General features: G+C 35.3%; 1 protein-coding gene and 1 long non-coding RNA gene across 2 annotated transcripts in view; both read right to left on the reverse strand.

The window, feature by feature from the left end:
- Nucleotides 1–1068: 1068 nt before the first annotated feature.
- On the reverse strand, nucleotides 1069–10959 carry LOC137637349 (uncharacterized). Its single transcript, XR_011043583.1, has 3 exons — nucleotides 10646–10959; nucleotides 1358–1511; nucleotides 1069–1180 (listed from the first exon to the last, which is right to left on the reverse strand). It is a non-coding gene; the product is annotated as an uncharacterized lncRNA (long non-coding RNA).
- Nucleotides 10960–12907: 1948 nt separating this feature from the next.
- LOC137638276 (unconventional myosin-Vb-like) overlaps nucleotides 12908–24759 on the reverse strand; it is a 74297-nt gene continuing 62445 nt past the window's right edge. The window contains exons 7-15 of the mRNA XM_068370345.1: nucleotides 18951–19080; nucleotides 18600–18758; nucleotides 17684–17792; nucleotides 16935–17098; nucleotides 16409–16615; nucleotides 15960–16064; nucleotides 15299–15592; nucleotides 13871–14074; nucleotides 12908–13291 (exon numbers count right to left, since the gene is read on the reverse strand). Of these exons, the coding sequence (XP_068226446.1) occupies nucleotides 15425–15592; nucleotides 15960–16064; nucleotides 16409–16615; nucleotides 16935–16952 (498 nt within the window). The 5' untranslated portion in view covers nucleotides 16953–17098; nucleotides 17684–17792; nucleotides 18600–18758; nucleotides 18951–19080 and the 3' untranslated portion in view covers nucleotides 12908–13291; nucleotides 13871–14074; nucleotides 15299–15424. The remainder of the gene's footprint in view (nucleotides 13292–13870; nucleotides 14075–15298; nucleotides 15593–15959; nucleotides 16065–16408; nucleotides 16616–16934; nucleotides 17099–17683; nucleotides 17793–18599; nucleotides 18759–18950; nucleotides 19081–24759) is intronic.

Genomic DNA, 24759 nt, shown 5'->3' on the forward strand with positions numbered 1-24759 from the left:
ATATTACACGTGAAATATACGACAATACCAATTCAGATTTTATTATTCACAGGAATGAGCTTCGATAGCAGTGTGCGCGCCAGTTCTGCGAGCCATCAAGAGGCGAGAGTGGCAGTCTTGTGAGCCATCAAGAGGAGAGAGTGGCAGTCCTGTGAGCCATCAAGAGGAGAGAGTGGCAGTCCTGTGAGCCATCAAGAGGAGAGAGTGGCAGTCCTGTGAGCCATCAAGAGGAGAGAGTGGCAGTCCTGTGAGCCATCAAGAGGAGAGAGTGGCAGCCCTGTGCGCGATCAAGAGAAGAGAGTGGCAGTCCTGTGAGCCATCAAGAGGAGCGCCGCCCTCCCCCCCCCCATATAAAAAAAAAAAGTCAGCTGGTAATCCAGGGCTTATATAACGCAGTTTCTGGACACTCTTCGTAAACGTTATATTAATTTTTTTTTTTTTTTTTTTTTTAATTTTTGCTGCTTGGGCTGTTTTCTGGCAGTGAAGTTTTCCATTATATATTTGCTGCAGTTTTTGGTGCTTAGGCAGTTTTATGGCAGTGAAATTTTCCATTATGTATATAAATTTGCCTGCAGTTTTTGGTGCTTAGGCAGTTTTATGGCAGTGAAGTTTTCCATTATGTAAATAAATTTGCCTCTCAACTTTTGTGTATTTCATTGTTCAAGTCTTTTGTGTATTTCATTGTTCAAGTCTTGCTTTTAAAAGTCCTTTGTATTTCCGTGTTTGAAAATTTCCGTGTTTGAAAAATAGTTTTTCCTGTCGACTTGGTATTTCCGTGTTCGAAGTGTTGCCTTAAAAATTGACAGCCAAAAGATTTAGGGCAAATAAATTTTCATATAATTTTTGGCTTTAGGAAAAACTGTCACCTCTGTATTCCCATGTTCAAACTGTCACCTCTGTATTCCCATGTTCAAGTCTTTTAAATGTGAAAAATAAAAGAAAAATTGATTTTTCAAACTTTGATTTCAAAACCAGGATCATTTCCAAAAGGACAAAATACCAAAAAAAAGGGGTGTATTCAAAGAATAAAAGTATTGATTCACAGGTTTATTTTATTTGAAGGTTTTCTCACAAATACAGCATAGAAAATGGTGTTTAAGAGTTCAATGAGTAGTCAATTTTGCCCCTGAGTTGCTTTTAGCTATTTTGTTTTCCATTTTTTAAAGATAGGTTTGCAGACCTTAGTACCAGGGCGAATGAGCGACCGGGGTCCCCCTTCACTGGTATGGTCTGGAACAGTTTCCAGATTCTTCCAGTACCGGCTGGAGGAGGGAACAATACGGTGTTAGGTATACCCCATTCAGCTGCTGGAACCGCCAAGATTCCAACAGTTTCTGAAAAATTTTACATAGCAGACCTTTTAGTACCAGGGCGAATGACCGACCGGGGTCCCCCTTCACTGGTATGGTCTGGAACAGGTTCCAGTACCGGCCGGAGGAAGGAACAATACGGTGTTACCCTTCCAGGTTTACCCCATTCAGCTGCTGGAACCGCCAAGATTCCAACAGTTTCTGAAAAATTTTACATATACTTGAAACATAGAAAATAGGAATCAGCTATATGCCAATTGGGCTGGAGTCCTTATACATATGCATAGGAAATTGGGAACTCGCCAAGTGGCCTGGAAAAGTTATAGTTATACATATACTTAAAACATAGAAAATGAGTATTAGCCAAATGGACTGGAAAAGTTATACATGCATTTACTTGAAGCATATAAAATGAGATTCAGAATTATTAGCCAAATGAAACTGATAACTTACTTATTGCTAGACAAATCCTGATATGGACACGAATAGGAATAAAATATCCAAATATGACAAAAAAAAAAAAATATATTGAGATTAAGTTTATACTTATTAAAGAATAAAGAAAGATATGCTTTAAATAAAGAGACAACCAGCCTATTTCACACATGAATGTGATGAATAGAATGTATAGAAAAATCCATGATTCATTTGAAAAAAGTTTATGGTGTGACTGAACGACCATGTGCAAAATATGGTTCTGGATATAGTAACAATTTTACTGCATTTGGAATGGAATATAAATTGCCACTTAAAATTTCTATATGAATGTCAACTACAGTCTATAATGGAAAAAGTAAGGTCTTTTATAGTATCACAAGGGAGATATAATATGTGTATTTATGTGGTTTAGTGTACAATACAGACCGGAGAACTACTGATATTTAGTAGTGTTGATATATTTAGTAATCATATTTTCAAACAAATATATTTGGGTCCCTATATATCCTAAAAACAATGCAATGAAAGCAGTCTTTATCATTAACTACTGGAACCCTACTCTGAGAATACACGAGGAACAGACCCCTTCTATTATTATTACTTGCTAAGCTGCAACCCTAGCAGGATGCTATAAGTCCAAGGGATCCAGTACAGAAAATAGCCCAGTGACGAAAGGAAACAATAAAAAAATTAAATATCTTAAGAACAGTAACATTAAAACAAATATTTCGTATAGACTATATAAAAAAACTAACAAAACAAGAGGAAGAGAAATAAGATAGAATAGTGTGCCAGAGTGTACTTATATTTAGGGTGAAGTCGGTGGTATATGTTTCAGAAGTATTTAAGAATATTATTAGTTGTATCTAGAACTGTGTCAATTTTTATTTACTACAAAACTGGACGAAGTAATGTTGAAGTTGCCTGAAATGCAGAGATGGTGCCTGGAAATGAAACGAAGGAAGAACACTAATTGGGGTGATGCCGTGAATAGAGAAGAATGGAGGGAAGGTGAATTAGTGTTTTAATATATTTGTAGGAGAACGACCTCTGCAAACAGGTGATTGAAAAGGGAAAGGTTGAATTGTGGTCATGTGAGAAACTTGAGTCTGAAGGAACGTATGTTTTAGAGTAACTTTGGTCAGAATGGTTGTGATTGAAAAGGGAAAGGTAGAATGGTGGTCATGTGAGAAACTTGAGTCTGAAGGAACGTATGTTTTAAGAGTAACTTTGGTCAGAATGGTTAAGTTTCTTGGAAGAAAGTGATTTAAAAAAGAGAACTAAATGAAGTCAGTTGCTTGATTGAAGAGAACAGGCAGAGATAGAACTCCCTCTGTGAATAAATACTTAATGAATGCAGTATGTAAAGGTGATAAGGATCAATCACTGGTGGGAAAATAAGCCATTGAATTTAGTTCATGAGAGATGAATGCAGACATAGGGAAAATTGCAGAAGAATGTGAAGAATAAGTGTGTTATGATTCATGTGGAAGAATAGAATGTCAGAAAAGGAAATGAAATAAGGAGTCAGATTCTCCTGAGAGAGAGAGAGAGAGAGAGAGAGAGAGAGAGAGAGAGAGAGAGAGAGAGAGAGAGAGAGAGAGAGAGAGAGGGTATTAAACTAGGAAGTGTATGAAAACATATTTTAAAGGAAATTCAAGTAGAGTTTAGAATGGAAAATGAAGCAAGACTGAAGGAATGTTTGGCATAGCATTACATAAGGGTTATTTATATACTTGGTCGTACTGTCTGTATTAAGTTGATTTGTGCAAGGTTAGTGAGTGAAAGTAGATAGTGCATTGAATAAAACTCGGTATTGTAATGTATATGCTTATTTGATTCTAGTCCATGTAGCTCTAAGGAAATGTAAAGGAAATTTATTGTTTATAATAAGCTAAAAGGAAAAGTACACGAATAACAATAACAGAGCATACAACACAAGGGAAAGGACAACGTGCCCAGGTAACAGATAGATAAGCATTGAGAAGCTAGACTTTAACAAGCTTGCTTCAGTATATCGTTAGATATAGCAAGAATTATTTGGGGGGGGGGGAAATGTTGGAGTCTATTAGTGATAGGCTCTGGGTCACGTGCTGTTAAGGGAGGTCACAAGTGGATATTTGAAACTATTGATTGATTGATTGATTTTAGGTTTTCTGGCATCCTGAGATGACAGTACTATATTATTATTATTATTATTATTATTATTATTATTATTATTATTATTATTATTATTATTATTATTATTATTATTATTATTATTATTATTATTATCATCATCATTATTATCATTATTATTATTATTATTATTTGCTAAGCTACAACCATAGTTGGAAAAGCAGGATGCTATAAGCCCAGGGGCCCCAACAGGTAAAATAGCCCAGTGAGGAAAGGAAACAAGGAAAAATGAAATGTTTCAAAAACAGTAACAACAATAAAATAGATATTTCCTAAATAAACTATAACAATTTAACAAAACAGCGGAAGAGAAATTAGATAGAATTGTGTGTCCAATTGTACCCTCAAACAAGAGAACTCTTACCCAAGACAGTGGAAGACCATAGTACAGAGGCTATGGCCCTACCCAAGACTAGAGAACAATGGTTTGATTTTGGAGTGTCCTTTTTCTAGAAGAGCTACTTACCACATCTAAAAGGTTTAAAATGTTCAAAAAAATTAAAGCAGACATCAACACTATTTCAGATGAATTTGATAAAAAAGACCATGTATAGGAGAACCAATAATTCGTGTGAAAGGATGGAGAGACAGAAATAAGTGTCAACCATTAATATTTGGAAGTTCTTGTGTGAGACCAAAAATCTTCAGTGAGATTAAAGGAAACAGTGAATGAGAAAGTGTAAAATAGGATTGTGGAAATATAAGGAAATGGAAAAAATGTTACTGAATTTGGATCGCAATTTAGAAAAAGAGAAAAGTGTCAAGTAACATTATAGATAAATGTCATGTTGATTCCAAAATGAAAGGAGACAATGTAAGGTCTTGTATAATATCACATGAGAGAGATACAGTATTTGTTAATTATGTGATTTAGTGTACGATAGAGACAGAGGTAACACTGAAATTTAGTAGAGAGGTAGCATTAGTAATACGTCAATTTGCAAGAGCATAAAAAATATTTGTGTATGAGTTATATACCGTTTAATTAACAACGCTGGATAGTGTATATAGTGCTTGATAAAGGTCCCTATATTTTGAAAGTAATGCAAAAAAAAGGCAGTCCTGATAATGAGTTAAGATACTTATTAAATTAGCATGTCGAGCAATTAGATGGACAGACTCCCTTATACATATTTAGAGTGAAGACAATGGTAGGTGTTTCGAAAGTATGAGAAAGATACTAGAAGTTTATCAAGAACTGGGTTAATTACCTTTTATCCCAAAAGAGTTCTCTTGCTTGAGGGTACACTCTGGTACACTATTTAATTTCTTTTCCTCTTGTTTTGTTATTTTTTATAGATTATATAGAAAATATCTATTTTAATGTTGTTACTGTTCTTGGAAGATTTTATTGTCCCTTGTTTCCTTTCCTCACTGAGCTATTTTCTCTGTTGGGCCCACAAGGGCTTATAGCATCCGGCTTTTCCAACTAGGGTTGTAGCTTAGCAATTAATAATAATAATAATAATAATAATAATAATAATAATTGCCATAGTACCAATATTGAGATAGGCTGCAAGTGTGAGATACTACACATGAAGAAAACTGGTGATGAGAAGTACATTTGGATGGTAAAAAATGGATTTATTCCTATAAGCATTGCAAGAAAGAGATTGCAGAACTACTGTACGAGTAACAAATAGATTGTAAAATAGTTTCTTGATAGGTACTGGTGCAGAGATTTCCTGGGGCTACCTTAGCTAGAGAATGTGTCAAGTGGTCAATGAACTGGACAGACATATTTCACTTTAGGGAGAAAGGAAGTGGACATTGAACATAATGTGAATACACGTGAATAAATGAGAGTAAGTGTTTCAATGTCTAATGTTTGAAGTAGGAGAGAGTGTTCAGAAAATTTACAAGGACTGGTTGAGTGTTGGTAAAGAAAAAATAAAGTCTGGAAGGCCATATATTGGGTCAAGTTCCTCTTACTTGAGGATACACTCGGGCACTATATTCTATCTAATTTCTCTTTCTCTTGTTTTGTTTTGTAAAAAATTTTTATAGTTTATATTGGAAATATATACTTTATTGTTGTTACTGTTCTTAAAGTATTTTAGTTTTCCCTGTTTCCTCTCCTCACTGGGCGATTTTCCCTGTTGGGGCCCCTGGGCTTATCGCATCCTGCTTTTCCAACTAGGATTGTAGGTTAGCAAGTAATAATAATAATAATAATAATAATAATAATAATAATAATAGAATGTAATCTTGTAAACAAAACAGTGTAGGCAGTTAAGTAAAAGAAGAAACAGCTAATGAATGGATGAACTCTCCTTGGGAATAAATACTTGATAATGGATGCAATCGATAAACGAAAGAAAAGCAGACCGCCATACAATAGCAGACGAGTTGAGAAATAAGAGGTCGAATGTTTCAGGATGATGATAGTGTCTGTATTAAGTTGATTTGTGCAAGGTTAATGAGTGCATGTGTATAGTTCATTGAATAAAGTCTGGTACTGTAGTGTATAGCCTTTTGGGCATTGTAACTCATAAGAAAGGCAAAGAAAAAGTAGTTTTTGTAATGAATTAACTAAAGGAAAAGTACCTAAATAAGAAGCAAAGTTACTTACATACATATCCCAACAAATGAAACAAAAAAGGGGACCTCTACTCTCTACGTTCCTCTCAGCCTGACTAGGGACTCAACCGAGTTCGGCCGGTACTGCTAGGGTGACACAGCCCACCCTCTCCCGTTATCCACCACAGATGAAGTTTCATAACGCTGAATCCCCTACTGCTCCTACCTCTGTGGTCTTCCAAGGCACCACAGGAAGCAGCAGAGCCTACTGGAACTGTGTCACAATCGCTCGCCATTTATTCCTATTTCTAGCACGCTCTCTTGCCTCTCTCACATCTACCCTCCTATCACCCAGAGCTTTCTTCACTCCTAATGTAATGATTAGAATAGTTAATATTACATGTTTAAAACAAATGACGTAATATGTCATGTTGGTTGGAGGAGCTAACCCTGGGATTTGCTGTAGTCATTCAAATCATAAACAGGACATACAATGCAAACCTATGCAAACCTCGGCAAATTGACATTCTTCTTAAACGTCAACACATTGTCTCAGCGTGTGAAAGTTTGTGACGTCACCGGATGCAGGTGTCTTCCGAGTTTGTGACGTGTCTAAAGTAAACTAAGCATACGATATCTGTGATATCGATAATTTAGTCAGTTCATATCTATACTTCACCAGAATTGGTCATCTGGACCAACCCAGCTTCCTCCAGTGATGGAGATGTTTAACTCTGTTGTTTTTATAGAATAAATACTTAAAAACTATTAAGATGTATTCATTTTCATACATCTGAAACAACACTTACTCAATGTGTGCTTATAACAGTAGCACGCCAATACATCCATCCATCCAAACAAAGTTAATACAACATATTTCATCTTACAGCATTTCTCTTCCTCTTGTTTTGTTAAATTTTTAAAAGTAGAGTCTCTGGATTCATGCCTAACCCTCTATTTTTCACTACTCCCCTAACTGGCCCCAACACTTTGCATCCTTCATTCACTCTCTGACATACATCTGCTTCCACTCCACCATTTTCTGCAACAACAGTCCCCAAGTACTTAAACTGATCCACCTCCTCAAGTAAAACTCCATTCAACGTGACATTCAGCACCACCTTCCCTTCTCGTACATCTCATAACCTTACTCTTACCCATATTAACTCTCAACTTCCTTCTCTCACACACACTTCCAAATTCTGTCACTAATCGTCCAAGCTTCTTTTCTGTGTCTGCAACCAGTACAGTATCATTCGCAAACAACAACTGATTTTCCTCCTAATCATGGTCATTCTCGTCTACCAGTTTCAATCCTAGTCCAAGCACTCGAGCATTCACCTCTCTCACCACTCCATCAACATACAAGTTAAACAACCACGGCGACATCATACATCCCTGTCTCAGCCCCACTCTCACCGGAAACCAATCACTCACTTCATTTCCTATCCTAACACCTGCTTTACTACCTTTGTAGAAACTTTTCACTGCTTGCAACAACCTTCCACCAACTCCATATAACTTCATCACATTCCACATTGCTTCCCTATCAACTCTATCATACGCTAAATATTTCTCGCATATCTGCCTTACTGTAAAAATCTGATTCATACAATCTCTTCCTCTTCTAAAACCAACCTATACTTCTTAGTCCATCCGCGAAGACTCCATATGCTCTTTGGTAGAGCGATTTAGTTTAAGCATTTAGAGAACTCTTATGAGCTTGTCTAACTTATTCTTGAACTGGTTTACCCAAGTGTTATTGTTTACATCTGCTGATAGTCTATTCCAAGTATTTGCTATTTTGTATGTAAAGAAATTGCCATATTGAGAGAGAGAGAGAGAGAGAGAGAGAGAGAGAGAGAGAGAGAGAGAGAGAGAGAGAGAGAGAGAGAGAGAGAGAGAGAGAGAGCAGCATTTAAAAAGAAAAGATCTTTCAGAACCTGAAAGATTAAAGGAGATAGGATACTAACACACCCGTGTCAACCAAGGTCCTCGGAAGAAAAAAGTTATTACTTGCTAAGCTAAAACCCTAGTTGGAAAAACAGGATGCTTTAAGCCCAGGGGCTCCAACTGGGAAATTAGCCCAGTGAGGAAAGTAAACAAGGAAAAATAAAATATTTAAAAAACAGAAACATTAAAATAGATATTCCCTATATAAACTATAAAACTAACAGAGCAAGAAGAAGAGAAATAAGAAGTGTGTTCCTGAGTGTACCCTCAAGCAAGAGAACTATTAACCCAAAACAGTGAAATGCCATGTTACAGAGGCTGTGGCACTACCCAAGACTCGAGAAAAATGGTTTGATTTTGGAGTGTCATTGAAGAGCTGCTTACCAGAGCTAAAGAATCTTTTATGCTTGGGCAAGTAAAAATAGAAGTGTAAATCAGAGAGTTGGAAGGACAGATGATGTACAGAAAAGAGGGTTTTACAGGTAGATGGTCATTGGTTGCCTGTTTTGGTTGCAGTGAGATTGGTCAGGGAAAGGATTGTGAAAGAAAAAACAAATTAAAATGGTTTCGTATGCGGTGAACTGAGGGTCACTTTTCCAGGACAGGATTACCTTTATAATTGTAGCCACCTTTATACATCTCTTCCAGGATTTAACAAGCAATGTGAGTAGCAGGTAAGGCTAAAAAGGGTGAACTAGAAAACAAGTGTGTACTGCAAAGCCCAATACATGTGCTTATGTTGAATTGTAGTTAGCGTTGCCCACTTTACCAGGGCTGATAAAACTGTATATAAAAGCAATTGCCACACGAGAAAGAATATCTCAGGAATTAATAGAAGTATGGTTCAATGAAAAGGAGCTTGATGAGGGTTCAACAAAGTAAATACTAGAGTTTGAAAAATAATCATGGTCTGAGTAGATGGTTGGAGAATGATACTGTTTTAGTAACCCCAAAGAGGTTTGATAATGCATAATGTGTTATTATTATTATTATTATTATTATTATTATTATTATTATTATTATTATCATTAATATTATTATCATTATTTGCTGAGCTACAACCCTAGTTGGAAAAGCAGGATGTTATAAGCCCAGGGGAACCAACGGGGAAAATAGCCCAGTGAGGAAAGGAAACAAGGAAAAAGAAAATATTCTAATTACAGTAACAACATTAACATAAAAATTTCCTATATAATCTATATAACTTTAAAAAAACAAGAGGGGGAGAAATTTGATAGAATGTGTGCCCGAGTGTACCCTCAAGCAAGAGATCTCTTAACCAAAGACAGTGGAAGTCCACAGTACAGAGGCTATGACACTACCCAAGACTAGAGAACAATGGTTTGATTTTGGAGTGTCTTTCTCCTTAAAGAGCTGCTTACCACAGCTAAAGAGGATATTAATAATACTTGAGTTGATTGTCATAAAGGAAAAATATAAATGAACTAATAGAAGTGGCAGTGATTAAGTTAATTATTTATGTTATTTGTGACTGCAAAGGGATATAAATGTATAGTAATATTGGCAAATCATTTAGGAAAGTTTGCATATTAATTCATTGAGAGAAGAGAGAGAGCAGTAAGTGAGTCTTTAGCGAGCTTGTGTGTGTGTGTGTGTGTGTGTGTGTGTGTGTGTAACTATACGTAAGTATTCAGTGACAATATAACATGAGCTCAAAGACAAAGGTATAAATGTGAAGCATAAAAACCGGCGTAAGGCATAGAAAGACAAGTGAGTTTGAAGAAGCATACGTGAGGAAAAATGAGATTGCACAGACTGGACACTTCAGCATGGAAGAAGTTTGGAGATGAGAATATAAAAGGAATATGTGGTATTGATGAGAGAGCAATAAAAAACCTGAAGAGTACTAAAATTCTCATTGATAAAATTTTGTCATCAGGATTCTCGTGGTTGAACTGTGATATCGAACAACGAGAATGCCTCTAATGGAATCTCTCTGGATTAGAGTAATTTCCTACTTGAACTAAAGAAAAACTGCTTTTTTTACAGGAATATGAAATATAATGCTACCATCTTCATGAAATGAAGATGGTAGAGAGGAAAGGTCCCCTTTTCTGTTTCATTTGTTTTAATGTCGGCTACCCCCCAAAATTGGGGGAAGTGCCTTGGTATATGTATGTATTTTCATGAAGTGTACCTGAAGTATCCTATGAATAATATAAACAAAATTAAAAAAAAAATGATAGTCGACTCAATTAAAAAAGCTCAATATTGTGAAAACCAACCATTTCTGTGAGTGTCTGTTGCAGAGAGATAATCTTGTTCTCCAATCCCTTATTCAGCTTCTTCTGATGCTCGATAGATTTGGCTTCTTCAACCTCCTCCTTCGAGCCAAGAAGCACCTGACCATGCCTTGCAAGGTGATGATAAAACCTTTGACAGCAAGCCTGAAGTGTTTGACGGCTAGATACTTCCGCACGTGCTTCTGAATAACAATGCACTGAAACGAAAAATGAAAGATTAGGTGAAAACCCAAACACTAAAACTTAATCTTTTTATCTATCTACCATGGCCCTTCCCCCAATTTTGGGAGGTTAAAAAAAAAAAAAAAAAAAAAAAAAAACATGCTTTTTCTTCTCAGCATTCCCCTTTGCATGACGAAGGACTCAGCCGAGTTTGGTTGGTACTTTAGTATACCATCATCATCATCATCATCATCTCCTCTCCTATGCCTATAGACGCCAAGGGCCTCGGTTAGATTTTGCCAGTCATCTATATCTTGAGCTTTTAAATCAATATTACTCCATACATCATCTCCCACTTCACGCTTCATAGTCCTCAGCCATGTAGGCCTGGGTCTTCCAACTTTTCTAATGCCTTTTGGAGCCCAGTTAAAAGTTTGGTGAACTATAATCTCTCTTGGGGAGTGCGAAGTGCATGCCCAAACCATCTCCATCTACCCCTCACCATGATCTCATCCACATAAGGCACTCAAGTAATCCGTTTTAGAGTTTCATTTCTAATCGTTTCCTGTCGTTTAACTCTCCCAATATTCTTCTGAGGGCTTTGTTCTCAAATCTACAAAATCTGTTGGTTTCATTGCCAATGTATACTACGCTATATTGTTTCAGCAGTTCCATCGGCAAAAGGTCGTCCAAATGCAGATATAGTCAGCCCGTTATGTTTTGAAATATTCTATTTAGCTCTTAAAAATCTTGCAGAAATGATTTTCCCCACTCATTATAATAAATTCTATTGAATCATACCATAGTCTAGCTCACACATGTAATAAAAAATCTAATCGTTGGAACTTCAGAAGTTCAAACTTTCAGTGAATGTTTTTATGTTTAAATGTTTAAAAGGTTGACATGATTCTCCCTTTATTGCTTCTATATGATAGATCTATATTAACATTGATACTAATCTTGAAGATATTTTATATGCTTTACTATCATTTCTCATATATAGCTTATTCATTTCCTTATTTCCTCTCTTCACTGTGCTATTTTTTCTTTTGGAGGCCTTGGGCTTTTAGCATCCTGCTCTTCCAATTAGGGTTGTAGCTTAGCTAGTATTGTAATAATATTAATAATGATTACACCTAGATGCAATTATATCAATGGAATGGCTTCGTAATTTCTTTAAAAAGAAATAACTTTCACATAATTAACATAGTATGTGGTGGCCTGGTGGTATAGTGCCCTTGCCTGTTGATCGCCAGACTGGGGTTTGAGTCACGCTGAAACTCTTTAGTTCCTTTGGTAGCTGTAACCGCACCATCCTTGTTAGCTAAGGATGGGGGTTTTGGGGGAGCCTTTAGGTCTATAGGCAGAGTCATCAGCAGCCATTGCCCGGTCCTCCTTCATACTAGCTTGGGTTTAGAGGGGGCTTGGGTGCTGATCATATGTAATATGGTTAGTCTCTATGGCATTGTCCTGCTTGATAGGGTAATGTCACTGTCACTTGCCTGTCATATATATATATATATATATATATATATATGTATATATATATATATATATATATATATATATATACTGTAAAACCTTTTGTTCCTTCTTGCATCCACACGACTGATACAACCAGTTATTAAAGGAATATCCTTAGCTGAAACAAGGGAGGTTTGGGAGAGCCTGTAGGTCTATCCGCTGACGTCATCAGCAGCCATTGCCTGGCCCTCCTTGATACTAGCTTGGGTTTAGAGGGGGCTTGGGTGCTGATCATATGTAATATGGTTAGTCTCTAGGGCATTGTCCTGCTTGATTGGGTAATGTCACTGTCACTTGCCTGTCATTCATGAGCGGCCTTTAAACCTTTGAACAAGCAATATTCTACCGCATATAAGAACGACACTACAAGATTGGTATATTGAATCAGAACCGTAGTAAAATGAAAAAAAAAAAATTAGTTCTACCATTTTTTTTTAATATTCACTGAACTGAACTACCGTAATGTGTTAAAAAGTATTTCTACATTTTTTTATGCCAAAGTTATTTCAAAATTAATGCTGAACAAATCTACATGAAAAAAAAAAATTGGTTCCTTTTCCTTGAAATGATTAAACAAATTTACAGGTACAGTAAAGTAAAAAAGAAAATAAACGGCCTGGTTCAGCTGCATCCTTCATTTGGCATAAAATTAACAAGGAAAATATTTTACCTCTGCACTTATAAGGGAAGTGTGTAATATATATTAGAGAAATATGGAAAAATACCTAAAAAAAAAAATACGATCTATCATTTATCCAATAAAATACAGCTCTAATACGTCGCACGTGCTCGAAGCGTTGCCGTGCCCAATTGCCACGGGCACAAGACTGCAACCTGATAATAGTATATTTGAAACGTTGAAAGCAAACTTACTTGAGCCATCCACGCATACCTGCTTGGATATTGATGACAGCTGCGGTTTGACGCATATGATGGACACGTCTGTAATGAAGGTTAGAAATTTCTTTCATGATTTTCTTGATGATTTATGAAGCAGTTGTGGTATATGCCTGACATGGTAGTTATTCTATGGCTTGGAAAGGTGGGTTCAACAAAGGCGTAACTTCTGGTTCTTATATACAGTATTCCAACAATTTTTCTCAACTTAAGACAGTTACTCTCAAGGCTTTGTGTACTAGACATATTCTAAGTAGATTTCAATAGATTATTAATACTATTATTTAGCACAACAGTACTGTATTTTTCTTCTGTTCTGCTATATTTCTCCTGTATTTATGACTCAGTTCAATGATTATGCTTTAAGTTTCCTTACTTTATGTTATCTACAAATATTTCAATTGTAAATTCTATGAATAGATTAATATAGTTTTTATCTTTACATTTAAATGGCAGTTTTAGAATAATTATTTTGCATGCATACAATATACCATTACCAATTCGCAGTACAGAACTTTACTGTGCAGTACATCTATAAAAACAAATCAACAAAAACAAAATAAATAAAAAATGGACACGTGTGACATTTGCAGCAAATTATATTAACAGATTCCTTCTACAAACCTTCTTGATATCAGACCTCTGGTGTATCCCTGAATAGTCATGGCTGCATTTCGCACAGTTATGTAACGTTTGCGATGAATAAACATACGAACATTTTTCTGGATCATGACACCAGAGTCGGTCAGCTCGTAATTTCTCCATGTAGGCAACCTGTCCTGCTCTGAAGAAGATTTTGGTGCGTCCAAACTTGAATTGATCTTCATCCTGTCGGTATAGGAAATAAGGATATGCATGAAGTCAGTCACCATATAAAAGAAAATAAGTCTAAGCTGAAAGGGAGAATTGTAGTTTATATCTGTGGTATTACACTGCGGATTAAGCTCTCTCCAGAACAATAACCAAGGGTAAAATTACCATATGCGGAAGCCAGTATTTCTTAAAATTCCCGTAAGTGTCAGGAATATACACACAAGGATCTTTTTGAAGTTTTTATAGTTTATATATGAAAACTCTATTTTAATGTTTTTACTGTTCTTAAAATATATTATTTTAATTGTTCATTACTTCTCTTGTAGTTTATTTATGAGTATTTCCTTTTTTCCTTTTCTCGCTGAGCCAGTTTTCCCTGTTGGAGCACTTGGGATCATAGCATCCTACTTTCCAACTAGGGTTGTAGCTTAGCTAATAATAATAATAATAATATTAATAATAATAAATAATTTGCAAAAAAAAATATAATAAATTTAGGTAAAAATCATTTTGTATAATGAGCATTCATACAATCGGAAATACTAAACTAACGAGAAACTATTTAATGGTCATCCTTGCATTACTATTGAGGTTATTGTTCAAAAACTTAAAGAAGGTGTGATACTACTTTATAGTCTCAGGGTTTCTTATGATTTTTATTGCATTGATAGAGTATTGTTTTGTGTACCATATATGTTTGCTTAATTATATTCCTTTTTATATAATGGGCATTATATTCATTGGAAGTCTGGTCTTTTAGGCCTAATAGAGGAAGAAGAATTTACACTTCTTTTACAGCATGAAATAGATATTTCAGATCAGAAGTGGGGAAAGATGCATACAAAGAAGATGATCAGAAGTATCATTAATGATGGGCATCCAGCATCGCTAATTCTAAGAGTTTCCAAGACCTGGTTCCTGGTTCCTTATTGCTCTCTCCGCAAAATAAGTTTGCGGGCACTCTATCTCTTTATAGATAAGTGCAAAGCTTCTAAGCTTATTCTTATTATTGTTATTAAGTTTATTTCACCTGTACCTTAAATAAATTAATATCATAATGGGATTCTCAAACTTTACTTTTATTCCATTCTACCTTGAAATTAGATAGGATAACACCTTGCTATCATCAGTTTTGGCAACCTATTGTGGTAATCAGTTTGGACTTCTTAAATTCTTCTTTTATATGCATTGCCCTACCTATAAATGCAACCAGATCCCTGCTAGGATTTTTTAGCGTACCTAAACTTATTTCTACATTCTTTAGCTGTCCTAATTTTGGGCATAAAAATAAATGTTCGGTGGTGTCTTCTTCCTCTTTGCATAGATCACACAAATTGTCATCATATTTTCCCCTGAAATTTGCTTTTAAGTTGAGCATACGCCACAAGCTCTCAGCTGTTGTATGGCCCTTGTTGGACCGAAGGTAAAAGACGTCTTATCATCTTTAGGCTTGATGATGCACCTCACATAGTGAGTTGTATAGTTCAGCGTCGCCATCAGGAGGGTCAGAGATTCGCGGAATTGAGACCCAACCTGTAATAATTGATAATTTTGTTGAAGCAATTGCAGCTTATCATGGATACAAACTAATAAAATACTGTCTTAAATAATGATTACATAAACTGATATATCTTAATGTTCTTTATAACATATGCATAAGTTTCAATGCAAACTAACATTTCAAACTAATGAACATGGAAAGTTAAATTTATCCCTCAAAATCATAATTACCGATTTTTGTGAAAATCAATGTGTAGCAATTCAATTGCAACTGATAATGACACCCTCCTATAGCAAGATCTCAAACAAAATAATAGAATATGAGCAAAGAATGGACCCAAATATTTCAAACCAATAAGCAATGGAACTGGAATGTATTTTTCTTCGTCAGAAAACTTACACTTTTCTTCATGTCTTTCGACTTGGCAGGACCTGCTGGCATGACTTTCACTTTGGTCTGACTGCCTTTAGCTTTCTCAGTCAAGAGGGAACGTCCTAAGGGATACTGTAAAGTTTAAGGGAAAATTCATTAACAGCAACGTACAAAATAAATGATACATCTAAAATTATTTTCTCATCATTATATAGAAGTACTTCAAACAACATTAAAATTTCCAATACCAAATATTTACCAAAACTTTGAGACATTAAACTAATTAAATAATCAATAGTCATTATTATTATTATTATTATTAATAGGCATTATTATTATTATTATTATTATTATTATTATTATTATTATTATTATCATCCAAGCTACAACCCTAGTTGGAAAAGCAAGATGCTATAAGCCCAGGGGCTCCAATAGGGAAAAATATTATACTGAAAATAATAATAAATTTGTCTTACCTGACTAGACTTAAGTATATTTACACAATCCTCAGAGACCGTGTCCTTATTTTTCTCTAAAAATCCAACACACTCATAGCCCACTTTATCAGCAAAATGCGCGATAACAAAGGATGTATTGGAAAGCCTTGGCTTGCTAAAATGGTCCCACTTTTTGCACTTGTCATACAACTTTTCAACCCAAGATTGATCTGACCCTTTGGGCATCTGGAGACAAAGTAACAATACTATTATTTTTATCATCATCATTATTATTATCATTATTATTAGCTAAGCTACAACCCTAGTTGGAGAAGAAAGATGCTATAAGCGCAAGGGCTCCAACAAGGATTAGCAGCCCAGTGGGGAAAGGAAATAAGGATATAAATAAAAGATATAAGAATTAATGAATAATTAAAATAAAATATTTCAAAAGCATTAACAATAAAACGGATATTTCATATATAAAATATAAAATCAGGTATCAATAGACACTGACAATCCTTATTACTTCATTTCAGTATCATTATATAGTGTCAGATCTCACCATAAAGAGAGTTGACATAACAGCAAACTTGACTCGTCAAGAAGAACGAGTATGCCCAGCTAGCTTTCGATGAGATCAATGCAAGGTTGATTGTCATAGAAGTTAATGAATTCCCACTCGATCTACTCCTTCACATATTCTTCCTGCTCCAGTTTAAACACATGCTGTGAAAGTTAATAAATAATGTCAAGAAAAATACAGTGCAATATATTGGAATAACAAAATATATGAATTGGCACGTATTCCTCCGCTAGGCCTATCATTATAGAAAATGGGAGTAGGTTAAACTACACAAAACTCTGGTCGTTTGAGAGGAGGTTCCAGGTAACTCTTAAGAAAGTGTTTCGAGGTAAGTCTCTGTGTTGGAACGAACTACATTGAGGGTAATAAAGTTTTACTTAACTATAATTCAAATACAAAACAGAAATCTAAGTCTGGGTTATGGATATTAAAATTCAAATTTTCCAAAAATAGCCAATTTTAAAAGTAATTTGTAATTTTCTTGCTATGCAAAGCCAAATCCCTTACAAAGGGGAATGTCTCCAAACTTAAGTAGTTAGAACGGCTGCTTAAATCGTAAACGAGGTAGTTAACAGCAGTATGAAATTTCTATTTTTTTCTGTTTCATTTGGAATGAAAGAAGTGCAACTAAATGCCTTTCTTGCCATAACAAATTTGGAAATAAACTTGAATAAAACAACTGTTCAAAACAAAATTGCTGATCAGTATTAAAGTTATGTCTTTTTTACCTGATTGAACTGTTGCTGTAGCTTCTCATTAGCGTAGTTGATACAAAACTGCTCGAAACTGTTATTTTTAAAGATCTCAAACCCATAGATGTCAAGAACACCAATGAATCTGGAAAGAATAGACAGGGATGAATATGAGGTCTTATATCATGATAAATAGGTTTCATATTAATAATGTGATATCTACATGGTACAACTCCAAAAAATATTTAAAAACTTGACAAATTCTATTAAAAGCTATTATGAACTACCAACACAAGGGTTGGCTTTTGAATTATGTCATGCAATGTGAATTTTGGGTCATTCAAACTAATAATCTCCATGAACAAAGCATGGTAAAGGGGTAGTTGTGTTCAGTGACTGCCCAAATTTCTAAACAAAAACCTTTTTGATGCTTTCTTAATCACTATGCTGTATAAATAATATACAGTATACAGTAACATAATACTGTTGTATACAGTATACTATTTTGAATTTTAGTTTATCTTAAACTTGAACACATCAAGAAGTTACTGTACTTGCAACGAGACTAAACTGAATAAAAGAGCATAAGGATAACCAGCGATAAGGATAATAAGGATAATGCGGAATAAGGAATGAAATCCTGATATATGTGATAAACAGACTGAAATGAATTGTAAAATGTTGTGAATAACAGAAATGAAGAGGAATTAGAAAATTATGAAGAATGGGAAAAACCTTTTAGCCTTTGGACCAACATTTCCTTTACTTGTAAAATGACACTACATTGTATTATATCCTTTTATAATGGTATCAATGTATGTACGTATGTATCAATGTTCAAGAGTGGATAATAAAATCAGCAGTTGAGGAATCAGCTAATGAGGAGGCTCTGTACTGTAAATAGAAATAAACAAATTTCATCCTGCTCTCGGGGAGATGAAAACCAACAAACCTGATTTGTCTGCCATTCAACATACAGAAGAAAGGTGCTTTAAGCATCTTACTTAAAAGGCTGAGTCTTGGCAGCGAAACATTTGTTGATTTGCGATACAATCCAGTCGAACACCTTGGCGTAGACATGCTTTGCTAAAGCATCTCTGGAAAACGTTGCCTGGAATAAATAAGAGGAAATTATGGACATTACAGTTTTCCTATTGTGACATATCTAACCAAGAAACCTGATTCGTAACTAAGCAGATTTTAAAATGTTATAAAAAGTTATCAAAAGATATATCTATTTATCTATATATGCACAAAAAATTATGAATTTGGATAATCAATACATATCCCTAAAGACACAAACCTCTGCTGTTGTTAAAGTTTTCGTGAAAACTTCTCTTCCGCTGACAATCTTGCGGTGACAGCCATTTTCTTAAGTTATCCACATCAACACCAAACAAATCGGAGGCTATTTGCATCGATTCATCATTCTTCTGCAAAAATCAAATTCATTATTGCTTTGTTTGACTGGTAGGCTAGAGAGTCGTGAACTTCCATATTAAAGAAAAAAAGAACAGGCAAATATTCAGATTTTTAATGCATACATGTTGTACAGCCAACAAATCGTGTTGACACGAGAATAGTTACAAATGGTTTCAAATTATTGGAACCAAGATTCATGTCAATTTCTCTTGGTCACTGCAACCTCACCATCTTTGTGAGCTAAGGAGGTGGGTGTTTGGGAGCCTATAGTTCTATCTGAGTCATCAGCAGCCATTGCCTGACCCTCCTTGGTTCTAGCTTGGGTGGAGAGGGGGCTTGGGCGCTGATCATATGTATATATGGTCAGTCTCTAGGGCATTGTCCCTTGCTTCTGCCATTCATGAGTGGCCTTTAAACCTGTAAGCCTTTGCTGTAGGTTCTATAGCTTTCAAATATACGGCCCCATGACTATACAATAAGCTCCCACAAGACATTCGAAAGGCCGAAGATATTAAGGTTTTCAAGAAGAAACTAAGAACTTAATTTTTTTCCGTGCTTCGATATGTGGATTTGACAATTAACACAAAATACGATGTATGATACTCTTTATACCTAAGACTGTATATGACAACCAGATCTCTTAGTTCATCTTGCTAGTTCTCTTAAAAAAGTATTTTTCCTATTTATCCCAGGTTGCACCTCGGTGCCAAATGGCCTTCCTGGCACTAACACCAGGATATACAGCATAAATTGAAAAATCTTAATCCTTTTAATATAATTCTATAGGTAGGCTAACATTGGACTAATCAGCTAATAAGATTAAAACTTGGAACACAAAGAATAATGATGTTCTTCTCATTTCGTGTCCAGTGTACAAACGGTTTCAGACAGGAGAGACAATATGTGATTTTGCAAAGTTTCTTATGTAGAAATATCATTGCTTCAGTACAGATAGTGAATGCAAAATTCAAAGTTTAAAACAATTAAAAATATAAGAAGGCGATTATGGTTACTCAAATAGGAAGTCTAGGATTCCCTCTCCTTCGTGGTCATGATAATATAAAACTAGATTTCTGATAGTGCAGACTGTCCTGTGTGTACAAACCCCTTTTTATTATCTATTCTGATAACTTTCTTTTCGACAATTGAAAATTAACAGTTACTCAGTGAACGTCAATTTAATTTACCAATACCTGCCCCTCGTATACTCTCTCTCTCTCTCTCTCTCTCTCTCTCTCTCTCTCTCTCTCTCTCTCTCTAAATGCTTAAACTAAATCGCTCTACCAAAGAGCAAATGTAGTCTCCTTGGATGGACTAAGTCTTTGAGACATCCAAAATCCTTGTTAATTCTCTCTCTCTCTCTCTCTCTCTCTCTCTCTCTCTCTCTCTCTCTCACTACGGGGAAAGGCCCGTGCCAACAACAAGTGTTGGCTTTAATACCCCAACAACAACAAACAACTCTCTCTCTCTCTCTCTCTCTCTCTCTCTCTCTCTCTCTCTCTCTCTCTCTCTCTCTCTCTCTCTCTCTCATTAACAATTTGACGGCCAGAATAATATCGTATTATGACTTCTAAAGCAGTACTGAGTAATAATGTTTGTATGTATGTATGCATCTATTTACAGGGTGGTCCAAAAGTAAGTGGACAGTAAGTGATTACATTTATTTTGATATTACATATATATATAATTACATTTATTAATTAACTTTGTGATCAATAAGGCAAAAGTATTTAAATTTTATTTTGAATCAAAATACACTTGTAATAATATAACCGATACATAGACCTATTCCACAAACTGTCTACATAATTTTGGACCACCCTGTTTAAATAATTTTATATATATATATATATATATATATATATATATATATATATATATATATATATATATATATATATATATATATATATATATATATATATATCCCAAATACTACACAGATGAGTATTGGAAGCCTACTTGAGACTCTAACTGCTCTCATTCCCAGATCAACTTAGGTCTTCGCCATATTCAAGTTATACATTTAGCCTCTCTCTCTCTCTCTCTCTCTCTCTCTCTCTCTCTCTCTCTCTCTCTCTCTCTCCTAACCTAACAGTTCCCTCATAGTTTATATATGAAATATCTGTTTTGATGTTACTGTTTTGAAATACTTCATTTTGATAGTTCATTATTTCTCATATCGTTTATTTGTTTCCTCACTGGCCTATTTTTCCTTGTTGGAGCCCTTGGAAATTAAGCATCTTGCTTTTCTAACTGGGGTTGTAGTTTGGCTAGTAATAATAATAATAATAATAATAATAATAATAAATAATAATAATAATAATAAAATGTGTGTAACCATTCAAATAGGTCAAAACCTTTTAAATGACTTTTATATGCATATTAATCCTCACCTCTCTCTCTCTCTCTCTCTCTCTCTCTCTCTCTCTCTCTCTCTCTCTCTCCTTCCTTTCGTCCGTGCGTTTTTGTGTCCTTCCCTGCTCTCTCTCTCTCTCTCTCTCTCTCTCTCTCTCTCTCTCTCTAAGCCCTTAACCAACCAATACCAGAACTCTTTGCCCGACCCCCAATCCACACAAATATTGACTAATTATTGCTGAACATTTATGGCCAAATCTTAAGTATTATTATTATTATTATTATTATTATTATTTGCTAAGCTACAACCCTAGTTGGAAAAGCAAGATGCTATAAGTCCAAGGGCTCCAACAGGGAAAATAGCCCAGTAAAGAAAGGAAAAAAGAAAAATTTAAATATCTTAAGAACAGCAACGACACCTAAACAAATATTTCCTATATAAACTATAAAAACTTCAAAAAAACTAGAGGAAGAGAAATTAGATAGAATAGTGTGCTCGAGTGTACCCTCAAGCAAAAGAACTCTAACCCAAGACAGTGGAAGACCCTGGTACAGAGGCTATTATATTTCTTACATATAATTCTAATGGAATGAAAAGGGTTTAACCTTGCAGAGAACAATGATAATCTTTCTTCACTTTGTAATTATATGAAAATTTTAAATTTATTGGATCTTCATAATGTTTGAATCGACTTACAAAATACCTAACATATACAAAAGGGAAAAAAACTTGGGCTGAGAAATTCTATAATCCACTTTTTATATGGAGGCACATTTGCACTGAGTTACAGTGGTGCCCTTTTAGCTCGGAAAAGTTTCCTGCTATCCGATTGGTTAGAATTATCTTCTCCAACCAATCAGCGAGCAGGAAGCTTTTCCGAGTTAAAAGGGCAACCTTGTGAATCGGTGCAATTCTGCCTCACTTAAAAGAATTGATTATATATATTATTGTTACAGATGTGGTTAAACTTAAGTACGCAAACCATTGCAAAAAAAAAAATGGATTAAAACTGCCATACAAAATAGATAGAATTGATAATATAATGTTTAAATGTTTAAAGGCCTCTCATGAAAGGCAGAGAAAAGGGACTAGTGACATTGCCCTATCGAGCAGGACAATGCTCTAGACGCTGAGCATACATACATATGATCAGAGCCTAATCCCCTCTCCACCCAAGCTAGGACCAGGGAGGGTAAGGAAATGGCTGCTGATGACGCGGCAGATAAACCTATAGGCTTTAAACCCTTCCCCCGCCCTAGCTTTAGCTCACAATGATGGTGAGGTTGTAGCGACCAAAGAAACTAGTGAGTTTGAGCAGGACTCGAACCCCAGTCTGGCGTTCACCAGTCAGCGACGTTACCACATCGGCCACCACAACAATTAAAGATATACCTATAGTCAATTCTTTTTAGCGAGGCAGATTTGCACAGACTCGCAGGGGTGCCCTTTTAGCTCGGAAAAGTTTCCTGATCGCTGATTGGTTGGACAAGATAATTCTAACCAATCAGATAGCAGGAAACTTTTCCCTAACTAAAAGAGCATCGCGTGAGTTAGTGTCATTACGTCACTATTACATCACTATTGCGTCATCATGACGTCACAAATAGTTCGATGGTTGAATTGACCGTGAAAAAAAAATCAATGAAACTTAATAATCTCGAAATTACGATTTTCCAAAATTAGTTTATGACCAAGATAAGATGCGTAATAAGGTAAACCATTATTAACATTATTTCTTGCTAAGCTACAACCCTAGTTGGAAAAGCAGGATGCGCTAAACCCAGGGGCCCCAACAGGGAAAATAGCCCAGTGGGGCAAGGAAACAAGGAAAAATAAATATTTCAAGAGCAGTAACATTAAAATAAATATTTCCTATATAAACTGTAATGTTCGTTTTCAATGTCATAATAATAATAATAATAATAATAATAATAATAATAATAATAATAATAATAATAATAATAATAATCATCGTCTTCATCATCATCCTCCCTGTAGGTCAAGTGAATATAAGGTCACCTATATTCATGTATTTTGTAAGACCTTTGATAAGCTCAAAACTAATATCAATTGGTAAGAGAGAAACCCGAGGTCCTCATCAAGGCAACAGAGATAGGCAAACTTCTTTATTACTGGAAAATCCATGATTAAAATGATAATATTAAAAAATCTTTACTCTGTATTTTCAAAAGTTTGTTTTGGTATCTGTGGGTACACTCAAAACGTTTCAAACCAACCATCCCCCCTCTCTCTCTCTCTCTCTCTCTCTCTCTCTCTCTCTCTCTCTCTCTCTCTCTCTCTCTCTCTCTCTCTCTCTCTCTCTCTCTCACTGGAATAGTAAAGCAACCTAGTAAAGCAACCGAAGCAACCAATATAAGACGAACAATCTCAAATTGCTATCATGACTGACTTCGATCATCACGCGAGTTTCCTATATGATTACACCTAGGAGGATTAATACTAGGATTACACTGATCCCTACTATCAGTCTTCCACCAGTGGCGCTAAAACGAGTCGTGTTCAGTCAGGGCAGCTGAAGAACAATACACCGTCGAGATATAATTACAGATATTTAAGAATAAACATAACACCAAATTAGTCATCATAGCGTGACCACAGCCTCACAATACCCAAGATGCATTGCATAACATACTGAGTTCAACACGAAAATCTTTCCAATTCAAAATGACCTTAAACAAAATAATGTCTTTCGAGAAAAAGAATTTGTTTTCCCAGTGCTTCGATAATGTGGATGTAGATATTAATGTGGAATACGCTGTGTGATACTTAAGTACTCTGAATAGGACAAACAGATCTTGTAGGTCCTGTCAAGGGGCACAAGGTTTCAATGTGTAATAGGACCAGGAAAACAGGTCAGTCAGTCAGGCATTAATACAGTGTGGATAAAATACTAAGACCTGATGTGGATTTCAGTTTTAAGACGAAAACAATAAAATTTCGCATTAGGACAAACTGTTTAAGAGGCAATTGACAATCGCATGCAAGAGGGAGACTTCTTAGCACTACTATATACATGTCAATATCTTCCATGATTCAAGAAAACCCACAATTATTTCCAGATGAGCAGTCCGTCAAAGATTGCCACCTATGTCACTGAGAAACACAGGCCTGATTGAAACCATCTACTATTGAATTCTGTTCCTAAACACTTTGAAATAATGATATACATTATTACACGCTGTATATTCCATTAACGAAAACACTGGTCCTTTATACACAACCTTGGAAAAGTTAAACTGGGTGAATAGGTTATAACTGTAAAGAGTTATAGTCACACCTTTGGCCCAAGTTGATTAGTCTACAAAGCATA

Source organism: Palaemon carinicauda, chromosome 3, assembly GCF_036898095.1.
Source record: "Palaemon carinicauda isolate YSFRI2023 chromosome 3, ASM3689809v2, whole genome shotgun sequence".
NCBI classification, from domain to species: domain Eukaryota; kingdom Metazoa; phylum Arthropoda; class Malacostraca; order Decapoda; family Palaemonidae; genus Palaemon; species Palaemon carinicauda.